At 40.6% G+C, this 12,872-nt stretch overlaps 1 protein-coding gene across 1 annotated transcript in view; it reads left to right on the top strand.

Annotated features, from left to right (window-relative positions):
- The first annotated feature begins 1,950 nt into the window (after positions 1 to 1,950).
- Positions 1,951 to 12,872, top strand: part of lcor (ligand dependent nuclear receptor corepressor) — a 47,314-nt gene continuing 36,392 nt past the window's right edge. The window contains exon 1 of the mRNA XM_086081764.1: positions 1,951 to 2,171. Within this exon, the coding sequence (XP_085937890.1) occupies positions 2,075 to 2,171 (97 nt within the window). The 5' untranslated portion in view covers positions 1,951 to 2,074. The remainder of the gene's footprint in view (positions 2,172 to 12,872) is intronic.

Genomic DNA, 12,872 nt, shown 5'->3' with positions numbered 1-12,872 from the left:
TCTTTACTTCTGCTTAAGCATAGAGTCAAGAGTGGGTACTTATGCCACCTCTGCAAAAACCATTAGCACAGTTATTAATAAATCCAATAAATGTGCATATTCACTCAGTCATTTGACAAATTCAAATGGGTCAAGGCTAATAACCCGTTTTTCCCTCTACAGCCCTAATAGGAAATCCTCCAGATGTGACGAAAACCATAGAAGAAACAAGCGTTGAATTTAATGTGATTATTTAAGCACATTAAGCCATTAAAAAGGGAGCCGTCTAATCCTTTAAAGAGAAGTTAGTAATACTTTAATTGGATAAATGGCTGCATTAGTGTGAATGTCACCAATGTATGAATTCTTTCCTGACAGATACCAGGGAGCCATTTCAACGAAAATGGAAGGGGAAAAACCCATGTTCTCCGCATGTGACAGCGGCGGATCTTACTTGAGCGAGGACTACAGGCAGGAAGAAAACGGAGCGCTGCAGCCAAGTAGAGACGTAGCGCATAGGGTCCAGTAGCAAGGTAAGCTAACATTAGCATGTGTATAGAAAGCCACTTAAGCAGTTATTCTATATCAATGAAATCCATCTGGGGTCCTTGTACTGGTATTACACCACCCTTTGTTGTTACTAATAGGTCAATATTGGCATACTAGTAGGACAATTAGATGTTAATAGTGAGGCAAAACTGCACTATAGTTTGTATCTGTATGCTATTGGTTACTTTTACTGTGCTGTGTAAATATAACATCACCAACTAGTGGCCTGGCATTTACATTACACCATTTGCCCTTATGAACAGAGATCATTTTAAAAACAAAATATATATATTTTTGAAATTGGGGAATTAAAAAAATATGTGGACATGCAAATCTGTGGGTGCTGAACTGTAAGTATGAGGGTGTCCACTATTAAACGTATCAAACTCAAGGCCTGAGGGCTGGATGTGGCCCACCACATCATTTTATGTGGTCTGTGAAAGTAAATTATGTCCATGGATTTCTTGTTTCTCTGTTGCTAAAATACCAAAATTGCTCTTTTAAAGACTTTGAATATTGCAAGTATTTTTTTTTCTAATTTCAAAACTAGTTATACATCAATTTGTTTTGTATATATAATATGTGGTGATCATAAATTTATTAGGGTTCACAATAACGGCCTTCGGATGGAAGCCACAGCTACGATGTGGCCCACGATAAAAATGAGTTTGGCAACTCTGCTATAGACAGTATTTTGCCATGAACCTAAATAATAATTTTCAGACTTTTTGTTTGCCACGTTACAGAAAACCACAAATATGCAAGTTTTTGGATAATAACTGTGGATATGCCCCCCCACTCCACTCCCCTCAAAGAAAAGTGAAAATGTGAATTTGTGAATTCCATTGTACCCTGGTGTTGTATTGTAATCACACCCTTTACTCTGCCGTGGGAATGTGACATCGCCAACTAGTGGCCTGGCAGGCACATTACAGCATATTTAGCTATTTTGTGTGGTTTGTGACAAGTGCCTTTGTCGCTGTCTTTATGTCCATCTTGAAAAACGCAAATAAAAACAAGATTAATCCCATATTGTGATGTCATAGCTGCATCTTTAAAAGGCACTATTCGTACATCCAACCACAACCATGACAGCAACAACCCCAAAACAAACCCCCTTTGTATGAAAGCCGCTGTTTATTTACATGCGGTACAGGCACGCTAACAATGCGCCTTGTCTCAACGCTTTAAATCCGCCGGCACAAGCGCCCTTTGACACACATCGGCCCCTCTAAGCCAGGCCACATTTGGTGCACATACACAACATTAAAAAAAAAGACACAAACATCCCCGAGGACGACCAATGGCTGCGGAGATGCTGGGAGGGAAGGATGAGGGAGGGAGGGGTGGAAACGGGGAGGGAGGGGGTCTTTTCTGCTGGGTGGGTGGGACGAAAGAGAGAGAGAGAGAGAGGGAGGTATAGAAAGGGGGGATGCTGCAGTCCGGTCCACTCACATCTCACTCTACCCAGCGTCAGAAGAGCGAGCGAGGGTGACGCGCGCGCGCCTAGCAGTATGTGCGCGCCCACGGGAGGGGCCGACAGAAAATGGCGAGTCTGTGCAAGCGGCAGCAATGCACACTAGAGAGGCGCGGCTTTCGGCAGGAGCTTGACTCGTGGAGGCACAAACTCATTCACTGTGTAGGTAAGCTCGCTTGGAATTGTGCGTGCGTGCGTGTGCGCGCGCGCGTGTGTGTGACAGCGACTCAGTGGAGCGGGCACTGTGTTTATTTACGCGCGCGTCAAGTGGACGCTCGGGAACTTTCGTGCTTGTTGGTGTTGTTGTCAAGCGGTCGGGTTTTTCCCCCCGTATTCTTTTGAATTTTTAATTCTAACGCGTTTCGTCCCAGAGCTGTTTATTTATCGTGAGCGTCACGTGCTCTCCCGGAGCCGCGCCTCGGCCAATCAGCGTGGCCACTGTGCCCGCGTGCCCGCGCACCGGCCGGGCTTTTTGGTAATGGGAGGAGGACGTGCGCGCTCCCGATCTCCAAACATGATCCCCCATCACCATCCTCACGCCCCCTCTTCCTAATGGGCTTTTGGGAGCGCGCATTGCTGCATTGGAAATGTCAAGAGAGATTATTATGCCCAGTTTGAAGTGTTTCTTTATTGTTGTTTGTTGTTGGATTCTTTGTGTGTGTTTTTTGGACAACCCCCGCCCACCCCACCACCGCCCCCTCCCCTCTCCTGGTCCTTCTCACCCACCCTCAGCCTCCATTTCTGGTGTATTTCATTAGCTGGCGTTTTAATCCGGTTACATCCAGCCGTCCCGATGTTATGTCAAGATTATCGTCCACTCCGCCGGTGATCCCACGACCTCGCCGGCCTAATCCGCCTTTTACGGCGTCCCCGAGCTGAAAGTGGGTGTGCAGTACGGGCGGCATTGGTGGGGATGGTTTCTCGTTTTTTTTTTTTTTTGGAGCAGCAGTGGCCAGATGTTGCGCATTGAACCGTCACCGACTTAGCGACCACTCGGCCCCTTCTTCCAACAGATTTTTAGTCAGCAAAGCTCCTCTTGAGAGGATGATGAGGATGAGGAGGGAGTGATCTCCATGAACACTTATAATTCGTCATCGATGTACACTTAATTTCATGCATTTATTCAGTTAAATGCACATGGTTCGTTATATATACAGTATTACCTCATTTCAGATTTATGAAAAGATCTTTCAATGTTTACATTTATTATATGAAATACATTTATGTCTTTTATGACACAAAGTATATATTTAGGTGCTGTATATGTTGAGTTAAGGAAATAGCTTTGTGTGTGGCCTACACTTCCTATGTAGAAGATGGAAGTAGCAAAGTGAAGCTATTCTGTGTATACACTCCACATACAAGCATATATCCAATAACTATTTGTGTCTACTAACTAACAAACCGCCTTTATTTGTGCTATTGCTACACCATACCTGTAACTCTCTTAACTATGTCTCTCTAACTATACCACGCTATACTAGCTGCAGTGTCTCAATGCTATGCTATTGACAATTCCCAGTTTACGTCACAAGTCCAAATGGCGCTCTTAAGCTGCATTCGAGGAAGGTTTGAAGTCGGATTTGTCCCACTCAAAAGTGTCCCGGTTCCGCCCTCCAAAGCGTTTGAGGAAAATCTAAACAATGAAGATGGCTGATTCCGTCAAATTGTTTGTTGTTTTGGTTAACACAGTCATTCCGAATCATGTTGTGTCACATCAACAAGTCTTGTAATTTACATTTGCACTTAAACGCTTTGACGTCGGAACTGACACAAACCGAATGGGATAAATCTGATTGCACTTTATTATTTTGATTTGAAAATGTGATCAAATATAACAATATTGCCTGGTTTGTATGCTAGTCACAGGCAAAAGCGATACAACATGCGGTGGAAATGAAGCGTTGCATTGTGGGAATAGCAGGAATGTTCGGAATTGTCCATATCAAGCTTTCTATTTAGCTTATTTGTAATTCTATTGGTATGCTTGTCTTCACTACTCCAATCAGAACATCGATTTATAGCTACGCTTTGCTATTCCGTCCGTCTGTCTGTCATCCATCCATATACCTATTTACAACACAAAACTAGAAGATGACAAGCTAGCAGGGTTCACTTTGGAATATTAGCTGTCGTATATGATATGCTATTGCCTTTCATGCAGACAGAACTCAGCCAGTCCCAAACCTGGATACAAATGTGAGGGTTGCGCCAGGAAGGGTATCTGGCATTAAAACTGTGCAAGCTGAAAAGTTACTTCTTTGATAAACTGTAATGATTTGTAGATGCTTTTCAAGCTGTCCATTAAGCTCAGCTAAGCTATACTCTATCTATCTGTGTTATTCAATGCTATTTTTGATGCTATATTTATCTCTATAGCTAGCTGTAAAGCTATGATGGGAAATACTCTCATCAATCCATCTATCAATCAAGTCACCCATCGAGCTCGCTTTCCATCAAATGATTCCAACTTTATAGACAATAAATTGTATTGTATCTATTATACGCAATGCTATATCTATCTATGTTTGGTATCTAATGAAGCTGGGCAATGTAACACTGTTTCTAAAGAGCTAGTTGTCCATGTAACAAGTGACTCACTTCCTGGTTTGTGTCCTACTTTGGGATATGTGTCACCAGAAGTGGAAGCACTTTCTTTCGGGATTCCCAGCTCCGGGCGGGTTCTACCATCATTTCTTCCCTCCTTTTTTTCATTGCTTTCTTTTTGTCTTTCTCTCTTCCTTCCAGTCTCTGCGGCGGTGGCAGCCTTTAAGGCTTTTAAGCCGGCGTTTATCAACAGAGATTGAAGGCTGACATGTTGGTGGGTTTGAGCGCTAATTAGCGGCCAGGAGCAGCCTCACGTGCACTCAAATGATGAGCGCTAGCGCGTTAGCTCGGGTGGGATTGTTCAGCAAACGGACGTGAGACTTTTCTCGGGCTACACGGGCCTTTGTTGTCAATGAAATTGAAGACATTTTTACTTTGTGTCTCAAATAGCCAGGTTATTATTATTACTACTATAATAGATGGCTAAACATTTAACAAAAATGACATCACATTTTTTTAAATCGCTAAAAATTATGCTATGCCATGCTACCGCTAAAAACATAGGTTTGACCAATTGTCTCCACCACAATTGTCTAAAAACAAATATTGAAAAAAAAAAAAGGTCTTAAAGTGAATATATTTTAAATGATGTCACTGTTGTTTAAGGCATCTTCTCATTCTAAATTATGTAAATTCAGCCATTAAAAATGGATGGTCTTAAAGTGGACATTTTTAAAATAACAACACTGTTTCTTATGTGTAAAAACTATGCTACGTTGCTTCATAAACAAAGCAACAGTGGCGGGGCACTTTTTACGTGTCCATTTAAAGAACATGAACTCACATTCATATTTAAAAAGTGTTTGTAAAAGCAACATTATTGTTGTTAAAGCGTAAACGCTAAAAATTATGCGCTGCTATGTTACTTCACTTGCACTTTCACTGCACTTTTCCATAGCCTCCGCGACATCGTCTCGAAATTGCTAACATTGAGAGAAAAAGTGGTTGTCTTAAAGTGGAGGTTTTTAAAATGACATCACTTCTTTAGATCTTAAGCTATCATGACTTACATTAACATGAAGACATCGTTGATGTTAGTCCCCATGCTGAAAACCCGAAAATGCTAACATTTTGAAAATGTACTGTAGCTGTTTCTAAATGCCCCATTTCTGTTGTTTATGTGTAAAATTCTAAAAAATTATGATATGCTAATTAACTTAAGACGTGAAGTCAAATGTGCATATCTTTTTTTTATCTGCTGCTGTTTACTTATACCTGTAAAGTATTTACTTTAAAAAAGACATTTATAATATCTCATCTGTCGCTTATGGAGGCTGCCATGATAGGCCTTTTCACTCTCATTATAGTGTGAATTTGCAAGAATTTGACTTCTAGTTACCAGTTCTTTGTTATTATGCAGCTCAATTTATGAAAAAAAAAAAAAAGAAGCAAATTAATTACTCTGTCATTGCTTGTGTCCAAATTCACAAGTCTGGGTCCTCCGAAGGCCGAATTTGTCCGCTGCATGGCGTCACTCCTGGGGCGAGTCGACAGCACGCACGGATTTATGACTGATTTACACATGAATGGATTGTTGGTCAATGTGCTACCGACAAGCAGTGTTGACAATCCGTTCATATGTAAATCTGTGTGTGCTGTTGAGTCGCGTCGGGAGTGACGTCATGCAGCCGACAATTCGGCCTTCGGATGACCCAGAATTTGGACACTGGCATTGATTAAACTTACTGGCATTAGTGGCTCGTGCTTAGGTTCTAGCTTAGCAGCCGGGCTCCTTTTCAAAGTTGTAGAGCGACGGGTGAAGCAATAAATAGAGCGGTAAACAGTTTAATAGGCCAAAATGAATCACACTTCTGATGCTGGTATATTCGGACACAATTGCAGTTCCTTCTGAAGCATTACAGCGATCACTATCAACTTTTAACAAACCAGGCTTATTTAAGTACTTCCACTCGTTATTGTCTAAAAAAAAACAACAACAACAATCTAGCCCTCTTTACATTGATTCATTGTCCTGTTTAATTCTTAATCCATGAATGGAATTTTAATCAGGATACCGTGTGTTGTGTATTGTTTTTGACTTCCTTCTTAGCTCATTTACACACACAACTACTTTAAATGTGCAGTAACAAATGCGTGTTATGTTAGCATCGATGCTAAGCTACAGCCTAGGTGTGCATAATTTTGTGTGTGATTGGCAGATTGTTTTTCAATTGTTCTTTTTTTTTTTTTTTTAGATCTTCCAGACCTCCCCTACTCCTCGCGCTGAATTAAACACACAGCCGTTTCACGCCTCGTGTGTGAGTGCGTGTGTGAAATGCGCACACACACACTTAGAATAACGTGTTAGCAGATAAGACGGCAGCCAAATGTCATCCAAAACACACTACGTTAATCATTAAGCCAAGTGGCAGGAGGAGGCAAACTCTATTGTGTTAGCTTGTGCCCGGATGGATTAATTTGTATATGTTATGAGCTAACCGGCTAGATTGAGTGTCGGAGACGTGGCAGCGGCGTGGGTTCGACCCATAAGTTGGGTAGACGGCGTAGGGTAAAAACACCTGTTACATGAGCTCTTTCAAGCTTAGATGCTAGGTATTATATAGGCCTAGCATGCTAGTAGAATGCTAACACAGTTAAAATTAACTAGCATCTTATTTTATAGTACATCAGTTCTTGTTGATGATTGTTTGTATTTGTGTAATATCATTGGTTTGTGTGTTGCATCAGCTAACATTCTATCTAGAGGTCTTTAAAGCTAACATGGTATATAGCATGCTAGCTCGGCTGTGATTGAATCTTGTTTGTGCTGTTGTGGTTTGGTTGTGTGCGTTTTACCATCTGCGAGTACTAATGAGCTAGTATGAGTTCTTGTAAGCTAATATGATAGGCAGCATGTCAAATTATCTTTGATAAGACAGCTTCTTATTGTACAGTACATGAATGAATCTTCTGTTGTTTTTCTGTGCTTTTGGGGTTTTGCTGTGGTTCGTGCTTGTACCATGACTCTACCAATGAGATGAGATCAATCTTCTTAGATCGAAAAGCTGTCGATTAACATTAAACACTGTCTAATCAGATTTTATCGACCAAGATTGAGAAGGGTTAGGGTTAGGGTTACTTTTGCTCGTTGACCGTTGAGAGGCGACAACTTAAGTTCCTGGAACACTTCGATCGAAAATTAAAATTAGAAGAGTTGATCCTCTGCAGAAGGATCGCTGGAACGAGAACGTGATGTGGGCAGAGAAAAATATTTTGGCAAAATCCCAAGATCGGGAAAACTGGCGCCAACGCAGAAACGTTCATAGTTGGTCTAAGCCCGAATCTAGAGAGAAGAAGAAGTGCTCTACCAGCCAGCATGCTAGTTTCAGATTTTGTAAGCTAACTCTTAGTCATCTGTGTATTGGCTTTTTCTTTTGTCACAATATGACTTTTTGTTGTTGATTGTTTGTGCTATTCCAGTTTTGTTGTTGTGGGTCTTCCACCTGCTGACACGCTAGTTTAAGGTCTTGCAAGTTAGCATGCTAACTAGCAATAAGTAAGCTTTACGGAACATGAATGAGTTCATTTTTTTGGCACCCTGTTGGTTTTGTTGTTTTTTTGTGTTCCACCAGCTCACAAGCTAGTTTGAGGTATTTTAAGCTAACACGCTAAGTAGCATGCTAACTCAGCTTCAATTAGATTTATTTCCATCATCACCAAAGGAACAAATGCCAGATTTGTTTGCATATCACGTTGGCGTGCATCCCCCCATGTCGTTAACAGAATAAAATTTCGCCTACCCCCCAAGTCCCGCCGTGCATGCTTTCCATCGAAATGCACAGATGGACCAACCCCCACCCCCCCACACCTCCAGATCGACCGCCACCCTCTCATCTGCTTCCTTCTTTGAAAAAAAACAAAACAAAACAAAAAATTCCATGGTGAATGCATTAGAGTGGGAGGTCTGTATGCTGTAAATCTTTGCACTGACTGCTCATTACAATTGCGCGCACACACGCGCACGGACACGCACACGCACACACATACTGACATCTGTGTGCATGTTTGAGGGGGTGCCAACCAGAATGCTATGTGTTAACAAGCAGCTAAATGCTAATGGGAAGCTACATGCCATCGAAAAGTGACAGGCTACATCCAAACTATTACATGCTTGCTCTCATCTACTTACAGACAAGCATTAGCGCACTCGCTGTCACTCAGTACTAGGGAGCTATATATGCTAATGAAAAGTTACATGCTATCGAAAAGTTACAGGCTAAACTACTAACTAAGTCTGCCCCAAATCTATATAAACCTTTCCATTGTGTGTGTGTGTGCGTGTACTTTTGTTTAGCGAGTTACGTGAACCCTGCCCGGGTTTGGTTGGCTTTTTTGGACATTGACACCACGTGAGCTCATGCGAGGTTGGGAGTATTTTGACTAAATACACGTGCACATACACACACGCGCACAAATTGTTGACTCGGACCCACCCACCTTTTGGTGAATTCCTTTTTTCAATAAAGGCCTCCTTTGTATGGAAGATCATATTTGAGCTGCCCCCCCCCCCCTCTTTCCCCCCGCCACACACACACAGCTTTTGATCATTGTCATGGAGTCTGTGTGTGTGTGTGTGTGTGTGTGTTGTTTGAATGTGCGCGTGTGTAAAAACCAGTTTAGGATATGGTATACGATACAAAACGTTTGTGTGCGTGTCTTTTGTTTCTTGGAGGCTGAAGGTCAACGGCTGGTGGATTGTGTTAATGTCGGGTAGGATTTGGTCAAGAATGTGCGCTATGTGGATGTTCTTGTTTCCACAAAAAAATAAGTGCAGTGATTTCTGATCTTTATTTCACATCGTCAGGCAGATTGAAGGAAAATATACATGACAATATAATAGTCTACCTCCGCTTTTTGGCCAGGCCAAGCCCGTGAATAGCGAAAATCCATGTATAATGGCCGCGCCTATTGAGTAAAAAAAAAAAAAAGTAAAATACAACCCCCACAAAACCTGATGGTAAACATTCAATACTGCATTGGTTTTACCCACAAAATGGGGAAAAAAAATTCTAGAACCCCCTCCTAAAATATTGAAAAAAAATCTTTCAATATTGAAAACCGCGGGGGTCGTTTTTCTTCAAATGCATTTCTTGTTTCAAATGGTGGGAAATTATGCGCAATCATTTAAATGTTTTTGGACAAACCAAGGCAGCAGGTTTGGACGTGCTACTTAGGCATGCTCAGAAGCTACATGCTAGCTGTTCATTTCGTACAATCATCTACATGCTAACAATTATCCGCACCTAGCAACTGGACAGCCATAAATTGCGTAAAAGTTACACGAGGTGTAAAAAGGTTATCATGGAAAAAAAAGTTGTGCATGTTGAAATATAGATGCCGTAAATCCACCAAAAGTTGCAAAGGTTTAACCAATTCTAGCGTAAATCCCCCAAAACCTTTCAGTTAAAAAATAGACTACCATAAATTCACCAAATGTTGTGCCAGTTAATAAAATAATCATAAATCCCCTGAAAGTTGTGCGGTTATAACAAGACTGTCGTTAATCCCCAATAAATAAATGTGATTACTCATTAGTAAAATAATCTCGAAAAGTTAGTTAAAGATTACCGTAAATTCTGAAAAGTTGTGCACTCACAAATAAGACTACCATAAATCGTGAAACATTGTGCAGGTTCAAACAAGACGACAATAACAAGACTTTCAGTACCTCCTGGTCCGTCTTATCCTCCCTTCTCGTCCTGCCTCGTACTTCCTTGTGCTCTTCCTCATCCTCCTTCCTCATGCTTGTACTCTCCTGCATTCTTGTCCTCCATCCTTGCCCCTTCTCCTTGTCCCCCTCCCCCCCTCATGCTCCTTGTGCATGGCCAAGCTAGCGAAAATTGACCGTTAATGAAATTACAGGCGGCGTCACCCGGACGTCCGTGAACAATTAATGAATATTAAGAGGCAGTGCGTTCTGCGCTAACGAGGCAATAATGACAATAATGGAGCTGAGCGGGCAGCTGACTTGCAGCAGTTAACTCATTCAGTCCCAGCCATTTTCAGTGAAGCAACCCCCTTCGCTCCCGGCTGTTTTGATTGATTTTGCAAAGCCCACAGAATATTGTGTTCTATTGCTATAAAAACACAAGAAAGATTAGAGTATTTTCTTTCATCTGGAAAAAAAAAGTATTTGTATCATTTTGCAGCAATTAGCATTAGATTATATATAAATGTCATCATTATTCACAAATCTGTTTAAAACAGTGGGGAAAATTGCTTTTTGCAACATGGCCCTGGTTGATCTCTTATACTCTGCTGCCACCTGCTGGCCATTTTTGGGGGTAATAACTACAATTGCTTCAACCGTTCTCTTCAGTTCAGAGGCGGCATTAAAGCCTACTTTATGCTCTACCGTAAAAAACAAACGTATAAATACGTCTTTGGGAGCATGGTGATATTTAAAATAGAACATATTTATACGTTTTTGGGAGCAATGAGTTAAATGGACAAGCTCTCAACCTCGTTTTGTTTAGTTTTATAAAATATAAAGAAAATACATGAAATCTTGATAAATTTGAGCAAATGTGCTTCGTGTACACCGTTGTAAAGTGTACATTTAATCCAGATTAGATCCAGATTAGGTATTTGATCACAATGTAACTGCTCGCTCAGACAAACAAATATTTTGGGGATTTGTCGGATTTAAGTCAATTTAAATCCGAATCTGAACTAATTAGCATTTTTTCCCCAGCTGAAAAAATATGTAAGCATATCATGTTCAGACACTTATACGCGTATGTGTTGTATGTATTCAGGTTTAGTTGTGGTTGATTGAAGTTTAATCCAGATCTGATCCAGATTGCATGTTTGAATGCAATGTAAACAAAACATGTCTTTTGTTATCATGTTTTTTTGTGTTTGATATATATTTAATACAGATCCGAGCCAGACTACATGTGCACATTACATAAAGTATGAAGTGTCACTGTTGAATATCATCAGATTTGTTGTGGTTAGTTTAACTTCAATCCATATCGGATCCGGGTTGCTTCTTTGGTCGCAATGTAAATAAAACATGTTATGTCACTTATTAGCGCCGCCAAATGCCGTCATGCTTATTGTGGTTCATTTATTGGTTGATCCAGATCTGTTCTAGAGTGCATATTATATACAGTATCACATGCACTGTAAACCTAACAGACACTTCAGTGTTCAGACACTACAGAGTATCTGTGTCAAAGGTCATTAGGTTTGTGATTTTGATTGAGCTTAATCTAGATTGCATGTTCACAATGTAAAAATAACATCTCGTTAATTAGTGACACTCAAGTAGCAAAGTAGACTGAAAAATAAAAAAAAAAGGTGATTAAAAGTGTCACTTGACTTTTATGTTTAATGATTTAAAAAAAAAAAGAATATTTTTTCCACCGTCTGATAAAGAGGCATTTTTAGCTTGTCTGTGCACATCGTTAATTATACGCCACAAAAAGCGCGCTGGCGGAAGGATGCGGCTGTACTGCTGACGAAAAGCATTAAGGTCATATCCAGTTCTGAGTGCAGTTTGTTAGCAAAGCGTCCCAAAAAAAAAAAAGGAAAAAAAGCTGCTAAAAAATTCTTTTGTTGACCCCCCCGCCCCCCCCTTCTTTGTTTCTGATCTGCAGCTAATTAAACACCGTGGCAACAAGAAGACACCATAGCAGAGGTGCTAATGGAAATGTATGGAGGCTGTCACTCAAACAATCTGGGATCAGCGTTATGGTGTTAAAGCTTTTTTTTCTTCTTTTTTTTTAATTAGATATCAGAAATCAGGATGTCAGCCTTGATTTTGTGGTGCAATAAGAACGGCAAAGATAACAAAAATTGGGCACGGACCTCCGCTAAGACTTGAAAATCCATTTGTGAACATGAAGGATTTTAAGAGCTAAAAGAAGGACAATTCCAGAGCTAATTTGAACTTTGACATAAATGCAACAAATATGATTACATTTGACAGTGTTAGCATCAGTTATCATTGTCGCTGAGCCCGCACTTTCGTAGTATGTCACTAAATGCTAAACATAAGTAAAGGGTCACTTCAATTTGAATCAAAGATGGCGTCGTCGGTATGCGATGACTCTGGGAATCCATCGCACTCTTGAACTCCAGAAATGTGTCCGTCAATCCACTTTCACAACTAAAGTGTTCATTGTATGGCATTTGCTAAAAAATAAATAAATAAAATAATTTCCAAAGGAACTTTTAACCCGTACACAATATTTACATTTTTTACCAGTTCCAAATCCACTTATGATCAAGATTACATATTCACCTTGTCAAC

The sequence above is a fragment of the Leptonotus elevatus genome, chromosome 8 (assembly GCF_054856555.1).
Source record: "Leptonotus elevatus isolate MCC_2025b chromosome 8, RoL_Lele_1.0, whole genome shotgun sequence".
Classification (NCBI taxonomy): domain Eukaryota; kingdom Metazoa; phylum Chordata; class Actinopteri; order Syngnathiformes; family Syngnathidae; genus Leptonotus; species Leptonotus elevatus.
The sequence above is the reverse complement of the archived record's forward strand: the minus strand, read 5'-3'. Positions and strand labels throughout refer to the sequence as shown.